Source organism: Chaetura pelagica, unplaced genomic scaffold (assembly GCF_000747805.2).
Source record: "Chaetura pelagica isolate M959 unplaced genomic scaffold, ChaPel_1.0 scaffold655, whole genome shotgun sequence".
NCBI lineage: Eukaryota > Metazoa > Chordata > Aves > Apodiformes > Apodidae > Chaetura > Chaetura pelagica.
Window position 1 is genome coordinate 680,460 of NW_009953225.1, and position 25,465 is coordinate 705,924.

Sequence of the window (25,465 nt, forward strand, 5' to 3'; positions counted from 1 at the left end):
GGGGGGCCACGGGGCGCGGCGGCTGGGCGGGGGCCGCCGGACACCAGGGCCCTCCGGCCTCTTTGGCTCCTGGGACAGCAGGAGAGGGAGGAGGAGGAGAGGGAGGAGCAGGGGGCACGGGCTGGGCCTGCTCACCTCGGAAGACGGCCAGGGTGCCGTTGGGCAGGGCAACCATCCCATCCGCCGGCTTCCCGCTGCACAGGTCCTTCTCGTCCTGCACCGCTGCAAAACAGCAGGGTTGGAGGTGGGTGGTGTTAGAAATGACATGGAGTGTTGATTTTGCATTCTAGCGTTAGAAACGTAGTGTCGGGTTTGGTATATATATATATGTATATCCTACTGTTAGAAATGTATAGTTTGTTTGAGATAAGTGAGATATCTGCACCTTCCAATGACACCTGGAGTGGTTTTACGGTCCAAGCAACTGAGGGACTGAATTGGGCTCCATCTGGGGGATCCGACCATGGAGCAGGATTTGTAGCCAAGATCAGACCCAACAAAGCCACTTCTGTCTTGCTCCTTGGGGCAGGATGACACCAGGAGGTGCAGATCATTTTGGTGATAGGGAGACAGCCAAGGGGGCAAGAAAGGTCAGAATTACACTGAAACTTAGAGGAAACTTAGAGGATCATTGGAAGCATCGGAGAGGATGTAAACCCTGGAGTACCCAGCCAGTGGGGAAGCAGAGGAGGGAACTTTGCTTCAGGAACAGGGAATAGAAACTGTTCTTCAGCTGCCTATGGGTGTGCCTGCTTGTTTAGGTCACCCGTTCTTGCAAGAATGTAAATAAACTGTGCTCCATTGAAGGATCTGTGTGGGCCTGTTCGTTGGCAGGACACACGTTCCTCACAGGTGACCTGCGGCAGAGGGCGTGATCCCGGCCCTGCCGGCAGCTCCCGGGCCCTGCTCCTGCAATGGGCTTCGTGAGGCGTTTGAGGGAGATTCTTGGGAAGTTTTGTCCTGCCTGCCTGTGGATATTGTCTCTTGCTGCTTACCTGGGTGCTTGCAGTTCAGAAACAGACCTGTCAATGCCTCAAATGCTGCTCCTCGAGTGATTCCTTCATACTCTGGGATGTTTCCTTGGTGTTTCCCTAAGCTGCTGTAGAGGGTTCCCTACCTCCCCTTCATTGCTTAAAAAAGCTTTTACATTTACTTTCAGTTAAATATAAAGGAAGGATTGATCTGTTTGGGGCAAAAATACAAGTATTTTTCATCTATTTTTTTCTTCCAAAATATCTGTCAATATATGATTAAAACAAAATAGCCTGAAGGCTACAGCTGATTGAAGTAAATAATGTGGGCATGAAAAACGTTGTGGTGAAAAGCACAAAGATAATACAAGGAAAACTGTTCTTGTATGTCTTATGTGAGAGCTTTTTGTATGTGACTACAGAATGCCAGGTTAGGTACCTGGTGGACATTCAGTCTGACTCCCTGTCACTGTTTTCATGGGACTTAGACATTTGTTTTCTTTTACCTTGACTTTTTTCTGCTTGCATCTTCTACAGTACTTAGAGCAAAGCGTATTTAACAGGACCAGTTACTGAAACCCATTACTGAAACAAGATCACACTCTAAACTAGATGGAGAATTTCCATGGCAACACAATTGAGAACTGAGGTGCCAGTGTTCAAGGATGCTGGCAGCTGAAGAACCATCGTCATGGGTGACCAGCAGGGCAGGAGGGCCACGTTCTTCTGGCACCAGAGAGAAAGGTCTTGCACCTCCTTTACTCACGTGTTTTGTTGTGCTCTCTGGTGGAGTTATCAGTGCTTTTGACCTACTGAAATGCAATTACCTTGTGTTTCTCCAGTTAATGCTGGTAAGTCTGCAGTCTCTACTAAAGGCTTGTTGTTTGTCTCAGGCTCTTCTTTTCCTGGCAGAGTTTCAGAGTTGGCTGGATAAGGCTCCTCTCTTGTGTCGGGCACCTCCTGGAAATGTATAGTTGGCTTGGATGTCCCATTAGAAATTATAAACATTTCTTCTATTGTGTCTTTTTTCTCTCTTGTAGTGGTCTCTTGGGTAACTGTAGTTTCATCTCCCTTGTCAACAGTAGGGCCTTTTTCAGTGTCATCATCCATTTCTTTTTCAGGACCGATGCTCGTTTCTTTGATGGTTGTTACCTCTTTTTTACCAGCTGTTGTGCTCTCTACAACAACACAGATAGCACCTGTGCTCTCTTTGGCTGCAGCTGATAAAGTTGGCTTAGTTGTTGTTGTCATTTTGCCTGCAGGAGTTGCTTCTGATTTGGCTGCTGTAGTGACAGCTTCAGGAGAGCCATCTGGTTTAGCTGTTGTCACCATCCTTACAGTACTTGTGTCTTTCCTATTGGCTGCTGTAAAGGTGTCTTTAAGCACAGTAGTTTTGTCTTTCTTGGCTGTCGTTACCTCTTTGCTCCCTGTGGTTGTCTCTACAGTTGTTGGCTCTTTGGTTATAGGAGTAACTACAGTTCTAGGTGTGGTTTTGTCTTTTTTGTCGGTTATTCTAACAATCTCAGTAGCCCTAGATGCAACCACCAATTTAGGGCTGATGGGAAAGTCTGGCTTGGTTGTTGGTGCCTCTGGGGTGGTCTCTTCAGGTGTAGGGGTGGTGGGAGAGTCTGGCTTGGTCGTTGGTGCCTCTGGGGTGGTCTCTTCAGGTGTAGGGGTGGTGGGAGAGTCTGGCTTGGTCGTTGGTGCCTCTGGGGTGGTCTCTTCAGGTGTAGGGGTGGTGGGAGAGTCTGGCTTGGTCGTTGGTGCCTCTGGGGTGGTCTCTTCAGGTGTAGGGGTGGTGGGAGAGTCTGGCTTGGTCGTTGGTGCCTCTGGGGTGGTCTCTTCAGGTGTAGGGGTGGTGGGAGAGTCTGGCTTGGTCGTTGGTGCCTCTGGGGTGGTCTCTTCAGGTGTAGGGGTGGTGGGAGAGTCTGGCTTGGTCGTTGGTGCCTCTGGGGTGGTCTCTTCAGGTGTAGGGGTGGTGGGAGAGTCTGGCTTGGTCGTTGGTGCCTCTGGGGTGGTCTCTTCAGGTGTAGGGGTGGTGGGAGAGTCTGGCTTGGTCGTTGGTGCCTCTGGGGTGGTCTCTTCAGGTGTAGGGGTGGTGGGAGAGTCTGGCTTGGTCGTTGGTGCCTCTGGGGTGGTCTCTTCAGGTGTAGGGGTGGTGGGAGAGTCTGGCTTGGTCGTTGGTGCCTCTGGGGTGGTCTCTTCAGGTGTAGGGGTGGTGGGAGAGTCTGGCTTGGTCGTTGGTGCCTCTGGGGTGGTCTCTTCAGGTGTAGGGGTGGTGGGAGAGTCTGGCTTGGTCGTTGGTGCCTCTGGGGTGGTCTCTTCAGGTGTAGGGGTGGTGGGAGAGTCTGGCTTGGTCGTTGGTGCCTCTGGGGTGGTCTCTTCAGGTTTGGGAGTGGTGGGAGAGTCTGGCTTGGTTGTTGGGGCCTCTGGGGGGGTCTCTTCAGGTTTAGGGGTGGTGGGAGAGTCTGGCTTGGGTGTTGGGGCCTCTGGGGGGGTCTCTTCAGGTTTAGGGGTGGTGGGAGAGTCTGGCTTGGGTGTTGGGGCCTCTGGGGGGGTCTCTTCAGGTTTAGGGGTGGTGGGAGAGTCTGGCTTGGGTGTTGGGGCCTCTGGGGGGGTCTCTTCAGGTTTAGGGGTGGTGGGAGAGTCTGGCTTGGGTGTTGGGGCCTCTGGGGGGGTCTCTTCAGGTTTAGGGGTGGTGGGAGAGTCTGGCTTGGGTGTTGGGGCCTCTGGGGGGGTCTCTTCAGGTTTAGGGGTGGTGGGAGAGTCTGGCTTGGGTGTTGGGGCCTCTGGGGGGGTCTCTTCAGGTTTAGGGGTGGTGGGAGAGTCTGGCTTGGGTGTTGGGGCCTCTGGGGGGGTCTCTTCAGGTTTAGGGGTGGTGGGAGAGTCTGGCTTGGGTGTTGGGGCCTCTGGGGGGGTCTCTTCAGGTTTAGGGGTGGTGGGAGAGTCTGGCTTGGGTGTTGGGGCCTCTGGGGGGGTCTCTTCAGGTTTAGGGGTGGTGGGAGAGTCTGGCTTGGGTGTTGGGGCCTCTGGGGGGGTCTCTTCAGGTTTAGGGGTGGTGGGAGAGTCTGGCTTGGGTGTTGGGGCCTCTGGGGGGGTCTCTTCAGGTTTAGGGGTGGTGGGAGAGTCTGGCTTGGGTGTTGGGGCCTCTGGGGGGGTCTCTTCAGGTTTAGGGGTGGTGGGAGAGTCTGGCTTGGGTGTTGGGGCCTCTGGGGGGGTCTCTTCAGGTTTAGGGGTGGTGGGAGAGTCTGGCTTGGGTGTTGGGGCCTCTGGGGGGGTCTCTTCAGGTTTAGGGGTGGTGGGAGAGTCTGGCTTGGGTGTTGGGGCCTCTGGGGGGGTCTCTTCAGGTTTAGGGGTGGTGGGAGAGTCTGGCTTGGGTGTTGGGGCCTCTGGGGGGGTCTCTTCAGGTTTAGGGGTGGTGGGAGAGTCTGGCTTGGGTGTTGGGGCCTCTGGGGGGGTCTCTTCAGGTTTAGGGGTGGTGGGAGAGTCTGGCTTGGGTGTTGGTGCCTCTGGGGTGGTCTCTTCAGGTTTGGGGGTGGTGGGAGAGTCTACTTCAGTGATTGTTTCCTCTGTGGCCTCACGGGTCGTATCTTCAGACTTGGGAGTTGTGGGAGAATCTGCCTCAGTTATTATTGCCTCTGTGGCATCTACGGTTGTCTCTTCAGCTTTTGGTGTAGTAGGAGAGTCTGCCTTGGTTGTTGGTGCCTCTGTGGTTTCAGGGGTTGTGTCTTCTGGTTTGGGGGTAGTAGGAGAGTCATGGTCTGTTGTTGGTTCCTCTGTTGCTGCAGGGGTTGTGTCTTCAGGCATGGGGGGTGTGGGAGAGTCTGCCTCAGTGATTGGTTCCTCTGTGGCATCAGGGGTCGTATCTTCTACTTCAGGGATGGTGGGAGGGTCCACCTTGGTTGTTGGTACCTCTGTGGCCTCTGGGGTTGTGTCTTCAGGTTTGGGAGTGGTGGGAGGGTCTGCCTTGGTTGTTGGTGCCGCTGTTGTTGCAGGGGCATCTGTCTGAACCGTAGTGGTCTCTAGAGGAGTTGTTGCTGCTGTGGTAGCACTTGTAGTAGGTGGTAAAGTGGGTTTTGGAGTTGGTGTAGTTGCTTTGACAGTTGTGGTTGTTTCAGGGGGGGTTGTAGTTGGAGCAGGACTGGTCACTTTGGCTTCTGGTCCACTATCTATGAGAATGAACAGTTATTGTTAAGACACTGAATTTGCAGCACGTGCATCGATTACATGTGTATTACACCAATTAGGAATAGCTACTTATCTTTGTAGTAGCAATAGCTGCCAGTATGGTCTCTGCTCTACAATTTTGCCATGACAAATTGCACTTAATTAGCTTTAAAGTGGTTGAAACATTTATTTAAACTGGAAGAAAAAAGATCTATGGGAAACCTAGGTTAAATCGATAAATGTCAGTTCATGGTCTTAAGTACCTATGGAAAGAGGAATAATTTTGAAGAGCCAGGCTAAGCTGGACTGGGCTAAACAGGAGCTCCTGTTGTCTGCACAGACTTTGCAGCAGCTTGGCTGAGTCCTAAGCAATCCTGTTGGCCAACCTGTCACCTGCTCTAAGGGGGTGAGGCCACCTGGTGTTCTCATCCTTTTTCATGGAAGGGGAACCATATCATGAAGTTCAGCCCTTTTTCCAAGGCACTTCCCTTCTCTGTCCTGATTATCACTTGGCCTGCACCCGTCACCGGGCTGGGAGGCAGGAGGCAGGGAAAGGGGTGGGAAACAGACTTTTGGAGTCCAGACACCTGACTGCATCTCCTGCTGTATCTTGGGTGTTGCTCCTCTTTGTGATTTACAGCTAAGACTTGTATCTGTAGTTCCACTGACCTCAGTGCAGTTGTTAGTTGAGCAATATTCAGCAAACAGTGAACATTGCTGCATTTTAATGTCACTCCAAGTGCTACTCTGGGATGTTTTGCCATCTAGCTCTCCTTTCACTTAAGGTTTTTATCCGGGGCTCCTGCTTGTTGCTGTCTACCATTACAACTGAATTGGCTTGTTGTTTTTTTTTCTCAAAAACCTGAAAACACCACGTGCAGCCCTGATGGGGTTTGGGGCTGTGTCATTCAGCTGCTGAACGTCTCTACAGAGATTGAAGCTGTTGCTGGTGGTCACGGCCTGATGGCTGATGGCCTGATGCACCTCTGGTGCAGGGTCTGTCCCAGCAGGCTGGGAGAACTTACAGTACTGCTTGTGAGAAACAAACCCTGTGCAAAAGCACTGTGGGAACAGTGTGGTGTGAGCAGAGCCTTGCAGGACAGGCTTTCCTCCCACCCCGGGTATCTGAAATACCCTCGGCCAAGGGGAATCTCATTCATGGTTATTTCAATGTCCTTAAATTTTGTTTCCTTTCACCCGGTGTACTGATTTTTGCAATAGGAAATTGCCAGAGCAGAAAGGCAAGTATTTGAGATTTAAAACAAAAATTTAAAAATTGACCAAAATTGACTTCCATTCTCATTTCGTACTTGTTACTTCAGGTTGCAAGGTCAGGCTGAATCTCCCAATTTATCCCTTAAAATGCTGGAACAAAATATCAAAGAACACAGAAAAGCAACATGTTTTCCAAACAGAAAAAGATAATTATATGTGTTTTCTAAAGCTGTGTGAGGTCTGGCTTGATTAAAGCTACAGAACCCTGCTAGAAGACTTTCCAGCCCCCCTCCTGCCAGTTCATCACTGTCCCAAAATACAACACCCTTCCTGTTCCAGCTGTGGACTTGGTCCAAAACTGACAATATTTTGTCATCGTGGCATGTTTTTGGAAGATGTGTGTGAAAATCCAACAGAGACACAGGAGACATCACCACAGTCCAACATCTGTGCTGAGTGAACTCTCCAAAGTCGGTATCCTGAGGTCTAGGTGAGGTAATTAGTTTATAAACCCAGTGATTCCAAGCTTGGGAACTGTCTGGTCATGTCTCGCTTTTCTTTTCTATTTCCAGAGCAGGAAAATGGTCTCTCATGTTCCTCCAGGTAACACCCATCCTGTTTCATTCACATGCTCTCCTACCTTCCATCACTTCATGGGGCTGTGTTACTTCCTCTGGCTTCTTTTCCTCATTTTTGGATGACCTTTTAGATGTTGATTTGGTTGGTGGAGGAGTATTAAGTTCTTTGTGTGCTGAAAGAAAGAAAATCATCTGTTAATGGGGGCATTTTTCTTTATAAGTGCTTGATATCAAGTGTAGGAGAAGAAAGCGATTGCAACATTTCAGTGATCATCTTTTGTGTGATTCTGAGTTTCTTTCTATCTATAGAGGATTCTTTAAAGTATTATTTGGGGGAAAAGGAGGAAAAGTACCCTTTGGATTCCCCAGTGTTTCACCAGAGGAGGGAGAAACATGTTTCCTGGAAGTCTGAGGTGAGGCATTCTTTGCTAATGTGGGTTTTGAGGCAGGAAAAAAGATTGAGTGGAGCTCTTCATTCTGAAAACTTGTTGCTTTTTTTTTTTTTTTTTTTTTTTCAGCTTATTTTTTGATTATAGATGTTGGGGGGCTGACTCACTGCAGTCTGTCTCTGAGAGCTGCTGCATTAGCCAAGCATTTACCAGTCATGGTGTAGTTCAGCCATGTGATGATTCTGCATGTAAGCAATCAGTTCAGAGAGAGGTTTTAAAAGCTGTTGTTTCCTTGAAAGACTCAGAAGCAATGAAATAGGAACAGACCAAAGAAACAATGCAAGGTCTAAGTATTAAGTTAACTTATAGTAGGTTGAGTTGTAGGAGAAACTGGAGGTTAGTAGTCAGATTTTCCAGCTCTGAAGATAGTATGGAATTTCACTTGCATCCAGTAAGAGCTAAAAAATATTTTTTAATTCATTCTCAGGACAAATTGTACAATTGGGAGTGAGACCCTCTCTTCCCACTGCTGTAGCCTTGTAGAAGGATATTGTTAGTTGTGCAAAAAGCATGATGGAGCTGCAGGATCTTTGTGATCCAAGCAGAGGAGCTGGTAGCTGCCACAGGTATGTGTAACCAGCTTTCTACAAAAGGAGCAGTACTTGTGTGTCAAAGTGATGGCCATGGTATCAAAGGATTTATTTTCATAGCAGGCAGGGTTGGGGGTTGGACTATATTCTGATGCTTTTATTGAGAAGGAGAGAGAAATTGAATCAAATCACTTTGGGAGCTGAATCAGCTTTCAGAGGAGTCACTAGTGGGGAGGAGGGGAATGTTTGAGTCTTTAGCTGCACATGTATTCAGGGAATATGGGTCTTCTGGAGGGTCGGAAAGATGTACACTGGAAACTTGGCTCAACTGTACAGAGCAAAGTATTCCCAAGATGCAGAAACAGCAGAATGAAAGTTCACTGTGTAGCCTGAAGTTAATGCATTATTCCAAAAGGCTTAACAGGTTTCTGATTTACTGACACGTAGCAAAATTACTTAAATACTGGGCACAGCTGGGGTTGGCGGATTTTTTTGTTGTTTATTTTTTGATATAAATTAATAGCAAAGCTAAGAAACTAAAATAATAGAAGAAACTCTTTAAGATTATGAGCAGTTGGTTAACTTTTCATTATATTTGAACTGAAGAACAAGTGAACCAGCTGTTGTATGGTCATGTCCATGCATGTCAAGCTCCAGCAGAAAAAGGGAGCTGCCTCAAATGCACCACATTTACCTCAAGATGCATCTGAGACATTTACCCTCTTCTAGACATCCAGTGAAAAATGCTGAATACAGACTATTTCAGTATAAATTACTATGCAACAAGTAACAAAACCAAGCTGTTCTACCAGCTCTTGGGACTGGGAGTGGTTAGTAAAGGGAATCAAATGATAATCTGAACGTTCTGGTTTGTTAAACTGCAGGCTTTGGAAACTGGCTGCCTTGCAGGTTGTCTGCTCTGTGAATGCAGCAGCCTGGTGCCAAGCCATGTTTGCCAAGTGTGTTCACAGAAATAAATTTAGAACCATAAGCAGCAGAAACTTGAAGGACATGACAAAATTAAACATATTCTGTTGGTGCTTTCTTGCCCTAGAACTCAATTGCTGGTGCCACTAAAGCTACATGAAGTGAAACTGCTCCTCCAAGTCTGTGCCTTAGTACTCAACTTAGCAAAACCCCATCAAGTTCTGCAAGGAACAAACAAAAATGTCTGTGGGGCAGAGTAATCCTTCCCTGAACTGAATTTGCAGCCTAAAGGTTCACTTTGCATTAAAATTCCTCTTGCTGCAGCGTGAACGTGTAAAGGCTTCTATCCAGGCAGATCCTACAGTTCCTCCCTCCTGCCTAGAGGACAGGTTTCTGTGCTGGGCTGCTCCTCTGGTTTGGATTCAAGGTGTGGGGAGCTAGGATATCTCTCTGTATGCTGCCAGTGATTGCAGTAACCCAGAGCAGGTGGTCTGGAGGCCCAAGTAGTGCTGTCCCAATGCACAGAGTAGGTATTCTCCACTTCTGGATGGGTGGGGAATGTAAAGGAATTGGACCTTCTTTCATACTGCTGCTTTTTTAAGATGTACTGGACCTTTCTCTGCTGTGTCATCCATCCCCCCAGCTTCTGTCCCAGCTTCATGTCCCCAGCTTGGATCCTGTTACTGATGTAACTGAAGCAGGTGAGAGGCAGTGCATGTGCAAAGCCTGGCCTTACATATGTGATTATTGTGGATGTTTCTGTCATTGCATGGGAGCAGGGCTAGTGCCAGGAGAGGCTAAGGCATAATAAAACTGCACCCTCAGAATCTGTATCTTGGTGATGGTTTCTGGAATGTCTGCCTCTCTGTGTCCGCGCTTGAGAAAACGGCCAGTTTCGTTTTGAAATTATTCTTAGTATTTTGGGGTTTTTTTTTTTTGTTCAGTAGCTGGGTTGTGGTGTCCTACAAAGCCTGCGGAGTTAATATCTGATGAAAAGGCAAAGCTTCTTTGTTTAAATATATGTAGGAAAAATGCAGTGATACAGAGTTGTCTTACCCTCTTTGCAGTGCGCGGCGTAGTCCGGGCAGCATTTGCCGTATCTCTCACAGTCTGCATCACAGTCACACTCGCGTCCTCTTTCAAAGAGTTCAAAGCAGCGTCCTTTGCAGGAGACTGCTGTGAAAGGCAGGACACCAGGGTCAGTGTTTCTGGCTAGCTCCCAGTTCATGCTGGGACCTTTCTACAGTGAAGTCATTTCATTAAGCTGATGTAAAGAGCAACTTCATCAAATCAGGTGGTTCTTCTGGTCTGATCCAGAACTTGTGTAATTGTGGGGCTTGGATCAGGCTGTAGAGCCAGAACTGCACTTTGCTGCTGCATTGTATTGAGACAGTTTAGAATTTGTAGCGGAATAAAATGTGACCTCAGAGTTCACTTTAGCTAGGTCCCATCATAGGCTTCCATTTCCCTAAACAAGTTGCAGTTATCTCAAGAAAAGTATTTAAATTCTGGGTTGCGTTTTCAAAAGGGTACAAATTTGCATCAAGTGTGATGCATCTACTAGAGTATTGCTGAGAAGCAGTTTGCCTAAACAGGTCACGGCCAAGTGTACCTGGGCAAATACTGCAACTTAATTGTGTGAATGAGTTAATGAAGTTACACAAAATGTCTGTTTTTGAAATGCCAGTCTAATTAATAAAGTTCTTAAATTGTTAGTGCTAAAGGAGCATCTATGATATTTTGACATAATGAATAACCACATGCTTTTGAAAGTTCATTATTGGTTAACTTCTGATCACTTCAGTCACTATAGTACTTCTGTTTCCTATTCAATAATGACCAAAATGTTTTGGAAAGTGCACAGCAATTACAGACAAAACATGCTTGCTGTATTTTTCAAGGACATAATTTGACCCTAAATGTTTAAAGGGCAATTTAATATTTATTATCCTTCAGCAGTACCTTTAATAGGTACTTAGTGAACTGTTAAATTGAAGTGACTAGGTTAGACCTGAGGTGGGTATTTTTTAAGGATGCTCAGCATTGCATAGAATGGAGCCAACAATGAACTATCACTTGGTATTTCCAGAATTTACCATTAGATCTGCTCTTATTGTCCTGGGTCTCTTCTGTCCATAAGTCTCTACTAAAGTAATGGTCTTCGTGGCATGCAGAGCATAAAGCAACATTTTACAGTTCAATCACTATCCAACAAAATTAGGATTATTGCACAGGCAGGGTCTGGATGCCTTTTGGCCAGGGTAGATAAGGAGTGAGTCTGTTGCTGCCAGTGCGTTCATCCCACTTGCACCGGTGAGAATTGCTTTTATTTTGGAATTAAGGCAATTCTTATTCATAAACAAAGTCTGACATTGCTCTGGTTTAGTACACTACTGTGTAGTGTAACAAAATGCAGTTCTCTAAATCACTAATATTTTTACTTTGATGATTCATAAGAAACTATTTTTTAGCTCTCAGTAGAACAGTCTGAAATACCTGCATTTATTTTCAGTGTACAGTTTTGCATGTAAGTAAAGCGTATAAAATAATACTCATCCAACTCTGGGTACAGTTCTGATCCAGAGTGAATTTCTATCTATAGAAGGGGCACCTTCTCATTTTGGATTAGACCCTACAGCCTGCAGACTTCTGAAATTTGAGTTGGAGTGTTTCTTCCTGGAAAACCCCAGGCTTGCTTTTAACAGATTTTTTCTTTGTACAAGAGACAAACAGATACAGTACAAATGCACTCAGGAGAAGAAAACAAGCAGCAGGTGAACTGTTCTCCCCCTTGTTGCCTAGCTCTGCTCTTCAGAAAAGCAAAGCCCTTTTCTCAGTGGTAACATCAATACCCCTTTTTCTCTGAATGGATTGGAGAGGTGGTCACTGAGTGTGTGAGGGGCAGAGCCATACATGGATGAGAGGAGAGCAAGGACGCAGCGACTCAAGAGACATTGACATTCAGAGGAGAGACACTGGTGTGGTGGGGGGGAGGCCTTGCCCACAAGAGCTGGCCGTGCATGGGAACTTACCCACTGTGCAGACTTTGTTGAAGTCAGGGCAGCACTCCATGTAGTGATGACAGTTAAAATCACAGTGGCAGTCATGCTCTCTAGAAAACCCTTCCCCACATCTCCCTGTACAGCTTGATACATCTAAAATCACACAACATGGGTGTAAACATTGCCAGACAGGAACGGTACGTAAGGAAATGCTGAAGGGCAAGGGAGTAAGGTTTCTCTTTTTCTGCAGAATGCCATTCCTTTGCTTGCCATTTGCAGAGCCTGGGGCAGCACCTCCTGCAGGCATGCGGGTCAGAGGGGTGCTCTGAGCCAGCCTGGGGACCAGCAGCAGGACCTCAGGTTACAGGCCAACTTCTGCTGTTTCTCCTGTTGAGTCCCTGCAGACTGGTTCAGTAATACAGCCAAGCCAGTTCTGGCATCCCAACTAGCCCATGCAGATGTATATCAAGCAGTGCATCAGCCAGGCACTCTGGTTTTGCAGATTTATTCTCCATCTTGGTTCACCCTGTGTATGGCTACAGATGTGCACCTGCACCATGGTACCCAGCAGACACAGCTTACTTCTTGTAGTTTTCTATTTATAACAAAATAAAATCAGTTTTGCTTGCAAGCTGGTGAGCACTGCCATCATCAACACAGGTCCCTGGAGCATTTTTATTGGCAGGTTTCAAAGTCTGCCTGCCCTCTACATTATATTTTTCCCTGATGCCAGAGAGGAATTAGGTATCAACTCTGAGGTTAGGAACAGTTGGGATCTGGTCCTGCAATCTTTTATAAAGTACTTTCTGTTTGTTAATTAGGAGATGACTTATGAGCAGAGTGACATAAAAGCTCGTCCCACAAAGGCCTTACTACTAGGGTGCTCAGGGTTGGAAGATGCTAAGTAATAATAAATGGTGCAGGTTACAGGGGGTAAGCAAGACTTTGGGAGATCTGCTTCCAAACTGCTCAAGCTCAGCAGCTGTTGGTTACCTTCTGCTGCCAGAGCAGATATGCACCCTAGAACAGCTCCCTTCCTACTGAAGTCTCTGCTAACATAATAATCTAACAGCTTCTTCTGGGAATTAAATGTGTGGGACTGCAAGGGAAGTGCCCCTAAGTACAAACAAAGAAGCTGAACGATCAGCAAGCTGAAGCAGAGTTAAGATAATCAGCTGAAACATTGAGGAACAATGAGAAAATAACAAGAAATAACACACAGCACAACACCAAAGACAATTTCTAACAGCACACACACCAGGTGTGTATGTATGAAGGAAGACAATTATTATATATATATACACAAAACTAATTATATATTGTGATTTTTCAGCAGTTAGGTATAATGTTTGTTGCCAATAATGAAGCAGGACAAGGTAATAAACAGCAAAGTTAATGAACTTAAGTTAACGGGCTTCTAATAAGGGAGTTGAACAGAGAACCTAACCCTCTTGCTTTATGGAGATATGCCCAGTATCTTGCACCCTTCTTCCCTTGGGGGAAAGACAATATAAAGAAGTCCAAAAAAGTAATACCTTTTCATTCAATATTTGTTTTAAGGTTATGACTTGTAAGTGAGGAAGTTATTTCTAAGGAAATAGCCTAAATGGTTCTGGTTGGTGTTGGCAAGAGTGGTGACTTCTGCTGGAAATAGCAGGAAGGTTCCTATCAACTCCAGAGAGTGCAGTGTTGGAATGCTCTGCCCTGTAGATCTAATCTGACATCTGCTGTGCCCTGGGGAACTGCTCACATGCACAAATCTTATGTCTTCTACTGTCACATGGAATGAAGCTGTTTTCTGCCGGCAAGTAATACACGGTATTATCCCTGAAATTACTAGACAGTTACTTGAGAACTGTGACAGCACAGGACTTGCCAGGCTGCAGGTCCTTCTGTTTCTCCATGCAGTGCTGCTGTAGTTAGAAATCAATTATAGACCTTTGGGAGTAAATAAAAATCTGTAGTATTAGACAAGTAAGTGCCAAAATGGGCTTCAGAGATGGTAGTACCAGTGCATTTCATGGCAAAACACTTACACTGTGTGGACATTTCCTCAACCTGTTGTATTTAAATATTTCTAATCATGTGGATATTTTCATTCTAGATTCTTCCCTGAGTCATATTGCAAATTACTTGGGCTAAATATTTCAGTCTGGGGGCAGCAGGATCTGTAGAGCATGCCTACAGAAAAAGAAGTAGGTTCATACATATTTTGCATTATATTCATATTTAGGTAATTCCTCAAAAAAAGAGGACCATGACGTACAAAAATATATTCATTAAAATATTCAGTGATGCTAAAACTGAATCATAGTGCCTGTTTGAATAAATCTAAAATGCCAGAATTCTTCGAGAAGATGCATTTGAAACATTTTTAGTATTTGTCAGCTGTCCTAGACACCCTCCCTTCAGCTTTGTGTGTTACAGTACCTTGAGAAGACACTTCTTGAATCAGGGACAGTGAAAGGACCACCAGGGATGCACAAAGTATGTTCCATATGATCATTACTTTCAGGTACGACATCATCCCTAGAAAGAAATCATCTCACATCACTACACGCAAGTCAATTCATCAGTTTTGTTTCTTTTTTCATGGCAGTACATATCTGTATACATGATACTAGTATTAATCACAGCATAAAATTAATACCTAAATTATTCAAGGACAAATTGCTGATTGCTTGGTTTTTAGTAAATTAGCTGTTCAATGTTGTAGTAAGACTGGGAAAATTCCTTATTAAGAAATAACAAGTATTTTCTTGCAGAATTTCCTGAAAATTACAGTCACAGTCTTCTCCTTTTCACATGGATGCACTTCAATACAATAGTTTCTAGGGCTGTAATACTCATAAATATAAAAGTCAAGTAAAAAAAATACTGTCAAAATATTAGTTATTAAGCAGCATAGTTTATAAATCATAATCTATCATTGAAATATTACCACTGAAGTCTGTCAAATGGCAAGGTAGGGTAAAACTAAGTCTCCTTTCAAAAGGAAAACTCATCTGGCTTTCTGTTCCAGATGATAGTTTTCCTTTTTGAAGAAAAGCATTTTGATGCAAGCACTCAGAGTGGAGGGAGGTATGACACTTACCTAGCACAGAGCACGCCTGCTCTCGGTGATTTGCAGATGCCTTATATATTGCTTTGTAAATATGCTGGGGTTAACTAATTAGCTTGTTAACCAAAACCACCAATGACAGCTCATGACAGCAAACTTTCCACAGGAGTTGGAAGAAGGCCCAGATGACTAGACTAAGGCAACATCTGGAAAATACTCCCATTAAGAAAAATGATTACAGAAAAAACTAAATAAGGACTTACTAGTCAAAACACATTTTGATTACTGAGTGAAATGAACAAATTGTCCTGAGTGCATCTGGAAAGCATTAGATATTGCATAGCAATAAAAAATCATTAAAGAAATATCCTGAGTATATTTTCTTTCCTGTGAAATGTTGCTTAGATATTATCTGCTACTGATAGTGTATCTTTTCCAAAAAGTTCTGAGATCTAAGTCATGCAATCATCATTCCCCAGTTCTGCACCAAATGTGTATTACTGCTCCCTGAAGTGAATAGGGATTTTGCCAAGGTACTGGGTAGAAATAAAATAATTTAGTTGATTCTCAAATTTATTAAATATATGTAAAGTATCACAAATTTACGAAAGAGACTTGCATTGTTTCAGTGGTCTTTGTGTTTATTGGTTGCAGACTCAGGGTACTGGAAATGGTTATTTGCAGCCATCTCAGAACTGAAGGACATTTCCACCAAGACTTTTAATGGTCCTGACCTTCAGAGTTTGAGGAGGATTTTTTGTTCAGAAACTACCTTAAAGGCCAGGGCACTTTGGTGCTTCTGTCTTGCAATATTGCTTGAATCCCAAAGTGATTCTGTTATCCCAGAATTATAAATATTCTATAATACGCATTGATCCCAGTTGAGGGATGAGCTTAAGCATGAGCTGGAATCTTTTAAGAAAAAAAATGTAGACACCTCTGAAAAGGAGTGAGTTTAACCATGTGCTTGAGTGTCTTCCTTACTTGGTGCAGTGATTGTGCAACTTTAGTATTTTTATGCTAGAATTTCTAGTATCTGTGTTACCACAATAGAGGCAGTTGCATGGTGAATGCTTCTAATTTCTGTCACAGTCATGCTTCAAGTAGTTGATTCTAGTCAACAAAAGAGTGCTTTTGAATTGTCCTAGGAACACACACAGTCTTTGTAAAAGTTTCTTGAGTTTAGACAAGTGTCAGGTTGGAACTTCAACGGTGTTTATTTGCTACTCAGGGTTCTCTGCCCTCTGCCAACCTGCTTATGGAGTAACTAGCACTGTACTTCATGGAAGAGGGAACTGAGATTTTTTATAAAGTTTATTCAAGGTAATACACAGAAGGAAATAGGTACTAGATTTTTTACAACAAGAACCTCAGTGCTTTCTTCACTGGAGCTGACTATAAGCTTGTTAAAGACACTCTGTGGTTTGCTCAGAAAAGCACCTGCCAATGGATACTTGGAGCCTAGGGAAGAAGTTGTTAGGGTAGCTAAACAGGGTGATGAGATCAGTTTTCTAGAAAAGTACTAAAATCCTCAGAATTTAAATAGTTTATAATTTGATCAAGCAGAACATTTAAGACAATGTTACTGAGTATGTGGTTACTTCAATATCCATGATACGGGAAACTTTGTTAAAACTCTTCTGTCATTTCACAGCCAGTACATCTGTGACTCCCAGATAATACTGACTAGCTACCTGAGGTGACAAAAAGCTATATAAAGTAGTAAATAAAAAGTAACAGAAGCTTAAAATTACTATCAGGCTTCTGTTAATGTGGCAGTACTTTAAGTTGTATAAATCAATTAGGTACACACACAACTTGAAAACACGGTAGTGAGCTGCTACATGTGTGATATGCTGTGGATGTGTTCAGTTTGCTAAGGTTGTAGTGTTTCATTTCTCCTAGGAATTAGGTTTTTGGAGGTGACTAGGGGTGGCAGTCTTTAGTGATGAATTCCCAAATTCAGTTGCAGTTCTCTTCCTTTGGAGTGTATGTGTGAGAGCTGGATGACTGCTAGGTGGTCATGAAAGTTTCTGTAGCATTCCTCGAATAGGAAGTGATGCTGCACAGTGCTTCCTTTCCTTCAGGCCAATGTGTGGATTTTTACCAACCTGTGTGGGTTTCATTTTTTACTTCTGTGATACCTGGAAACTGAAGTTGCCAGTAAGTTGCTCTGTTACCTGAGCAGAATTTTTTTTAAAAAAAATATTTGTATGGCCCTTCTTTCTTGTACTTTTTTTTCTACACCATCCAATTGTCATTTTGAAGAACATTCTGAAGGGGTGGTTGAAGAAGAAACAGGAAGGCTTTGTTGGAGGTTAAGGTACTCAGGTAGCAAATGAGTTTAGACTGATCCCCCAGATCAGCAACAGGATCAGTGTCTGAGTTTTAGCCAAGTCATTTCTGCTGAAGGGTAAAACAGGATTTTCAAAGTGTCAGTTAAGTACTTCCATAACAATCTATTTTTTTCATAGCATACAGATTATTAAGGTCCTTTTGCAGGCAGGACTAACATCTGTGTGTGCTATATAGGGTTGTTCCAGAAGTGGATTAACAGGCTGTGAAAAGAGGCATAAATTGTAGTGTGAGAGCTGCATGACAGTGGTATCTGTGCTGGCACTTCACAGCTTGTCTGCAGGCAACAGTGAGGTGGGGTTTGTGTCCTGACCAGCTTTCCCTGGGGATCACATGGAAAGGGAAAGCCAGTGAAATCCTAGAAAATGGTCATTATGTTCATCTGGGTCTGGTCATACAGGTGCCTCATTGCATTTCAGTCCCATTGTTGATCCCCATTCTTAACCCCACGATATCCTCACATACCATGCATTTTTCATATGAAAACTACATTACTTTTGGAGTGATCTGAGTCCTGGTGAGAACTCAGCTGGCTGTGAGAGCAGCAGGGTGTCCCAGCAGAAGCTCTATAGAGAAACAGCTGAGCAAGAGGGAAGAAAGTCAAAAGAAAACAGAAGAGCTAGTATTTAGAGTAGTGTTGATGTGATACATGCTCACGGGATACATGCTCACCTCTTTTTCATCTTTGGGAGCAGAGAAGGAACTTAACTGAAAGTGAAGTGAGAATGTGGGAAATCTCATTAAATGGGTTACTAAGAAAAACTATGGAGAACCACAGAAAACTTTTGCTCTTGCAGAAAGGACTGATGCTTGTGGTCTTGGGGAGAGAGTGATGTAGAAGAGGCAGAAGGTGTGGGACTGCAGTTCTTCTGGGACATCTGAAAATTGATTGAAGAACACTTCCCTGCATTGCCTTCTATGATCGGTCACTTCCTTCCATGTCAGAACTGGCTATGTGTTATTGGCATGTTTTGCTTGACTTTAGCAAAAAGATGTTAATTTTGAAGAGCAGCTGAATGTGCTGGCTTGGAAGACAAAGGAGTATTAATACTGTTACTTTTCAGTGATTAATGTAATGAGTGGTATGAGTAGCAGTGGTATTGCAATGAATTCCACTGTAGCAAGCTGCTGTAATAAGGGTCAGATGGTCACAGACATCATCCAGTTGATATAAATATAGGCTTTCCAGTTCATCAAAAGATGAGAGAATAGTTTAAAAGTAAGAAGTATAGAAAAAAAGATAACTTAGAAATTGCATTTGTCCTCACAGGGATAACAGATGAGGCCATAGTGATAGGTGGAAGATGAGAGATGGAATCTGCATGTTTGTGCTATTTTTACATCTCCTACCAAAATCAGTGGGAAATCTTCTTATTCCACAAGAGCTTCATACTCAGCACAGCCACAGACATCAGTGAGTGTCTTGAGGAGCAGGAGGAGCAGGTCTGCTGGCTGTTTGCATCTATGGATGTGTATAATTCAATTCCTCTAGAGCCGTGACCCTAAGGCCATCACTTCGTAGCTGTCATCGTATTTCTCAGGGAGCCCTAGGAGTTTCCTCTAAAAGACCTTTGCAGGTTTTAATCCCAAAACTGGAACATGGATTTACTTGGACTATTGTGGAATCCTTTTTTGTGAGGAATGCATGCTCTGAGTCATGCAGCAGGGCACACTTTTCATGACAGAGATATAGAGATAAGTCTTTCAGAGAATGCCTGGCTGAACAGGGCTTTACTAAATCACATATATTACACTTTGCCTTCTTTCCCAGTATATGAATTTCTCCTTTCCTACCTGGAGTCTCATGAAATGGTTATTGATCTGGGTCTGGATAGCCTGATTGAAAAGTGACTAGTGCTTCATAAAAATGTCTCACAAAATGGATTGTATTCCATATTGTTTGTTGTTTTGTTGTCAGTATTGTGTATGGATTAATTCTCCTACGGAATAATAACAGGAAGAAAATAAGAGATTCAAGTGTAGGAAGACAGATTTTTTTGACACAAGACTTGATTAATGTGGAGGATGGCACAGGGTAAGAATAAGGAAAATAAACATGAGAAAGACAACGTGCTTCAGGTTAAAAACTAGGAGGTAAAACTGTTATAAGAGATTGTGTTTAACAGTTAAGCAGAAAATCCAAATTGAACAGTAAGAGGTGAATTAGCACTGGCTCCTGTTCATTTGTGAATGAAACGTGCAAAAAAAATCTTTCAGACTGCAGTTATTTTATTGCCATACACAGGGCTGTCAGTAAAGAGTCCCAGAAACAGTCACCACTTTTTATATGACTGAAGAATAACACCCTTGCTTTGGCAAAAGAGCAGTGAAGAGGTGTCAGACAGTATTGCAAGAGGGTTTTTTGCTTGTTTGTTTTTTGTGGTTTTTTTCCAGTCTTGGTATGAAGTAATTTTCTTGTAACATGAAGAATCATCTTTATTAGACATCACACTTGGGCTACTATAAATAATCCTTTTAACACATTCTCAAGCTTTCACATCTTACTTATTCAAACAAAAATGGTCAGTTTAAATGTGTCTTTTCAAGGTGGAAAGACTTGCTGGATCAGCGTAATTGCATATAAAAGTAACAAGTAGTTGTCTATTTACTCTTCTGTGAGAAGTATTATTTTTTTTCTTTTTTAGAGCTTCTGTTGCTTGGCTTCAGAGTGAGAAATGAACAGTAACACTTCTGATGTGTATTCAGTTCAAGTAGTAAGTTCATGTACAAAAAAACTCTATTGATTCCTGTATGTTAATGCTAATAAAGAAAACTAGGTAAAGCTCCCCGAGGCTTCTGGAAGCTGCCTTTTTTTTCCCTTATTGTAAACACCTGGTTTTGACAATTTACAGTTTTACAATGAACCTGCATTATTAATCTGAAAAGTTCAGTACTTTGCTTCTGCCTGTTAGGATTCTGGTGTGTACAGGACACCTACAGTGAGCAAAAGTTGACTGGGAGTTTTGCAGAGTAGATTGTCTCAGCATGATAAATCCCTTTTTCTTTATCAAAAGTAAAGACACGTAAAACAGAAAGGAAAAATACAAATTTCTCCTTCAGTTTCAATGACCTTTGCAATAGTTGTATTCTCTTGTAGGTGCTTTCAAAATGAACTGTACCTTTGAGAAGTGTTTTCCTCTCAGTGGTCCTGCAAGAGCTGCAGACAGGCAGGACGATTGCAGCAGCTCAGGGCAGTGGGACAGGAAGATTCTTGCAACAAGTAAAATGGTGGCACAAATGTAAATGATTCAGCACAGCTATGGTGCATCACAGTGCTGATCTAAGTCTGAAAAAGGGATAATCTGCAGCCAAGGCAGGATTCTTAACCTAGTCTGCTGAGGGAGTAATGAGGCAAAATGAAGAAAATAACCAGCTGTAGGTGTGTATCATCCACGTATCACAGAATCACAGAATTTTTTGAGTTGGAAGGGACCTTAAATATCATCGAGTTCCAACCCCCTGCATGGGCAGGACAACTCCTACTAGAACAGGCTACTCAGAGCCCCATCCAACCTGGGCTTGAACACTCCCAGGGATGGAGGCCCCACAACATCTCTGGGCAGCCTGTTCCAGTGTCTCACCACCCTTACACTGAAGAGTTTACACCTGATCTCTAACCTAAATCTCTCTCAACTGAAAACCATTACCCCTTGTCCTCTCACTGCAAGCCCCTGTAAAAAGACCCTCCCCAGCTTTCCTGTAGCCCCTTCAGGTACTGGAAGGCCACTGTGAGGTCCTCCCGGAGCCTTCTCTTCTTCAGACTGAACAGCCCCAACTCCCTCAGCCTGTCCTCATCAGAGAGCTGCTCCAGCTCTTGGATAATTTTCACGGCCCTTCACTGGACATGTTCCAGCAGCTCCACATCCCTCTTGTACTGGGGGCTCCAGAGCTGGACACAATATTCTAGGTGATGTCTCACCATGGCAGAGCAGAGGGGCAAAATTGCCTCTCTCCATCTGCTGGCCACACTTTTGACACAGCCCAGGATGGAGTTGCCCTTCTGGGCTGCAACTGCACATTGGTGGTTCATGTCCTGCCTTTGATCCACTAGTACCCTCAGGTCCTTTTCCACAGGGCTGCTCTCAAGTGTGACATCCCCAGCCTGTATTTATATCTTGGCTTACCTTGGCCCAGGTGCAGGAACCTGCATTTGGCCTTGTTGAACCTCAGGAGGTTCACCTGGGCCCACTTCTCTAGCTTGTCCAGGTCCCTCTGGATGGCATCCTGTCCTTTCCGCTCTCTCAGGAATCTCCAGGCATTGGTCTCTGTTTGCCTATAATTAAGTCTGAGGGTTAGAACTGGAATGGGTTAGATTTCAGAAATCTAAAGCTGAAAGTCCACTTAATGGCCTGTTTCTCAAGGGCAAAGGCAGCTGGGAGCAGGAATAAGTTCTTTACCTCCCTTAAACAATCCTCTTTTCATAGCATGGACTACCAGAATTAAAAGCTGCAGTTAGGGCTGGGAGTCTGTATTAGTCCCCATGTCCTTCCTCAGGTGTGACTGTGCTTGAGGTTGGGGTCAAGGTCAAGGTTTGGAAAGATGAGTCTTCAAGAACTCAGTGGATTTTAAAAGCCCAAAGGGTTAAAGAGGGCTGGCAAGTAGTAGGGATTGTGTTTTTGCTGTTTAAATGATTCATCCCCCTTCTAGACTTCAAATTAACTTTATGGTTTGGGTTACAGTTAGATTACAAGACTAGTGATTCAACTTTGTTGCTTCCAGTTTTAGGAGGGTGTCTGGCAGGGCCTGTTTCTTCACATGTGCTGCAGGGATTGATCAATATTACTAAGCCTCTGTTGGGCTCAGAGTTAGGGCTTCTGGTTTTGAAGCTCAGGTATTAAAAGGTTAAAGAAAGGGATGAGGATTGCTGAAGGTCTTCTCTTCTGTTTTATTGCAGGAACTGATCTCCAAAGTAAAATTCTGTTTTAGGGGTTCATGCTGTTAAGATCTTCCTTTATGACTACGTTCAGTCTGTGCTCAGCAATAGCACTGCAGTGTATTTCACTGGTGTTTTATTTATGTGTTTCTGTTTCAAGCTACCTTTCAGGCATTTCAGGCTTTTCCCACATCACTTCCTGTGAAGACTGGCCTCATTCTTCTAACCTTTAAGAACCAATGAACATCAACAGACATGAACACAAGCATGCACTTTACTTCTATAAAGGGAGTGGGTTTAGATTTCAAGGAATTAACTCAGCACATCAATATATACATTATCTGGGGCTTCAGAGATAGGGTTAGTTAGGAGAAATCTGGGAGGTAAGCACTTGGTGCCCTTCTGAAATCAATGGGCAGTGACAGCTGAATAAACGGTTTCAGAGAATTCTCAGCATACAAATCTTCAGGAGCATGTACAGCTGCAAGTTTCTCCAGAACTCCTTTGGTGCCAGGAAGTGCCTAGATTCTTTATGTTTGCTTTCCATGTTTGAAAATGTCCCATAAAATTGAGTCCCACAGCTGAGCTACAGTGGCCTAGGGTAGGAGTATGAAAGATGCCAAGGCCCCTTTTATCTGTTAAAAATGTAGAGGGGTAAAGCTACACTTGGATTAGGAATCGTTTGATTTTTTAGTGATTTTAGCACCATACTGCATTCCACAGACAATGTGTGCTTAAGCAGTGGTTTGATGTTAGCAGGAGATAATGTCTTCTGTCTTGGGGGTGTTTTTGCAGATATGAATCCCATATCCAGGGTTCAGGATTGGAAACCCAAGAGCTAACCATCCGTGGCCCTCATACCATCTGAAGAAATAAAGATTATTTTGCCTCAGAATGGTGCTTTGTATGTTGACTTTGTATGTAAATAATACTTTAAGGGGGGATAGAGAGGTAGTTAGTGTAGGCCTAGGGTCACTAGGGTTTGAGAAAGCAACCCCCCAGGAGCCTTGTTCATTGATTAGGTGACCAGGGGCAGAAGAGCCTGTACTGGTAGGGGTCTTAAATACTCCAGTAGTCTTTAACTGAGTAGATGAATCTGGAACTTGATTCCCTCTCTGATATAGTTCCTGAGGATGGAGTGTGCAGACTTTTGACATGTTTGTCCCTCAGCTTTAGTTGGAAATCACCTTAGTATTTGGAGTCTGTAGTCCTAGGACCCTGTTTTTTTGGTGGAACTTCCCAGAGCTACCATGTGTGCCAGTGTCATTGATGGGCTGTAAGTATGTAACGGTATTTTTTATTGCATAGATGGGTACTTTATATTCTGGTTTATAGGTAATACCTGCCTGCAGTAAGTGCTTAGTTTGAAAAATTATTTACTGTCTTTGGCTGGACTGTGACAATTCTCTTTCTAGTGCAGACTGTGGGGGGGAATCTTCTTTTTTTCTTCCAAAATTCTGAAGTGAGGAAAGAGGTGCATTTGTAAAGGGTTGCCAGGAGCAGGTGTCAAAGGGAAGCAGCAGATCATCCTTAAAAGCTTCTGTTCTTCCAAGGAAAATCTCATCCTTGGCTTTTACAGCTCTGCTTGCACGTTCTCCTGCAGCCTGTCCTCTGCTGGACACTCTTGGCAGCTGATCCCTCCTTTTAGCATGTGACTGTGTCAGCAAGTGTTCCCCTGTACACCAGGGGTTTTAACTACTAGTGTTTCATAGTAATATTGTCAGAACATTCAGAATCTACTAAGTGCTTTTCAGAAGAAACACGAAGTCCTTACCCTGTGCATCTAGCAGTCTTACTTTGGTACCTCATTGGTGACGTACCTGGAGGAAGGGGTGTCCTACAGGAAGCTTTCTTTTGTACTTGTCAGAATGAGCCTTGTGTTTGTGAGCAAAGCAGTTGGTTTAAAGATGAAAATCATAAAAAATGCTCCACCCTTAAGACAGCTTTCAGAAAATAAGAGAAAATGCTAGGGATGCTGATAAAGCATATATGTTGACATAAGAATATTATAAGAGAACATTGATCATCCTTTGTTTATGGATGCTGTGCCTGAGAAACAAATCTCTTAAGTCTATAGCACATGCTGCCTAGAAGCATGGGCTCCCGGAAATCACATAATTAAAGAAATGGCATTGCTCATTCTTCCCTTTCCTGCCGAGGAGTAAGACCTTGAGCATGAAGTGTAGGTGTATGTGCTGAAATACTGACAAGGGGCATTACAGTCACTGCTCCTCCTAGCTATCTGTAAATGATTCAAACCAGTTACTGCTGCCAGTAAGTCCAGAGTATAAGGAATGAAGAGGATGGACTGGCACATTTTGTGAGGAGGCTCCATCTAACAACATGCCAAGGCCCACGCCTATGTGAGCTCAGTGACTATCTAATGATGTGAAATAACAGCAAAATCTAACTCTGAGGTGAATGTGGGGGCCAGATGAAGGAAGCACAGCCCAAAGAAAGATGCTGCCATGGTCATCTACTGGGGACTGGATGAGTGGCTCTTGGCTGTCCTGTGTTTAAATGGGAAGCAGTTTAGTCTTCCGTGTCAAGCTCAATGGAAATTCAGCTCTCTGGATGATTTAATTAATTTTTTTTCCCTCAATTCTTCTTTAAGTATGCTAAGAGCAGGCATATCAAGTATCTAGGAATATAGGGTATGTTTCAATTAAGAATATGCCCAAAATTCAACAGTAATTCCTTTTAAATGTTTACCTCAACTTTTAGATTGAAGTAACTGTACATAAATGTTTTATGAGCACGGTTTCAAAATTATCTTTAGTGTCCTTAGAATTGACAATAGGAAAAATTTAGGAGATGTGTCTGTAAGGTTCCAGGAAATTCATTTCAGAATGCCCAACAACATGCAATCCATGGCAGATGAAGAAGGAGCCTCTGTGAAAATAGTGTATTTAAAATAAATAAACTTGTTCCTATGTGGAATTATGAGACCAGTTTAAACTAACTGCTAAGTTGCTGCTCTGCACTTTTCAGGCATAAGTTTGTCACTTTTTCAAGGGGGTTTGTGTGTTTCTATGGGAAGTTTTTGGGCTTTTTAGCTAGCCTAGAGAAGGGTGAATTTATGCCTTTGTCTTGTGTAGACATTGTTTTAGAAGCAAAGTATTTCGGACATAGGGATTTAAATTCCAAATCCATTTGATTCTTTCTTTTAATGCACTAAAGTGATTTTTCTGTCCAAATACTAGAGTTGGTGAGAATAGGATGAGTTTTAAAGGGTTATATTTCTGAAAACAGGATCTTTTTTCATATAAGACAGGACAAATTTGCACATTATTCAACCTCTGATAAACATTTATTTCAAAAATACACTGAAAGAGTG

General features: G+C 43.6%; 1 protein-coding gene across 1 annotated transcript in view; it reads right to left on the reverse strand.

The window, feature by feature from the left end:
• Nucleotides 1–14,366, reverse strand: part of PRG4 (proteoglycan 4) — a 17,907-nt gene extending 3,541 nt beyond the window's left edge. The window contains exons 1-5 of the mRNA XM_009997854.1: nt 14,270–14,366; nt 9,894–10,013; nt 6,994–7,104; nt 1,799–5,140; nt 131–222 (exon numbers count right to left, since the gene is read on the reverse strand). Of these exons, the coding sequence (XP_009996156.1) occupies nt 131–222; nt 1,799–5,140; nt 6,994–7,104; nt 9,894–10,013; nt 14,270–14,366 (3,762 nt within the window). The remainder of the gene's footprint in view (nt 1–130; nt 223–1,798; nt 5,141–6,993; nt 7,105–9,893; nt 10,014–14,269) is intronic.
• Between the last annotated feature and the right edge of the window lie 11,099 nt (nt 14,367–25,465).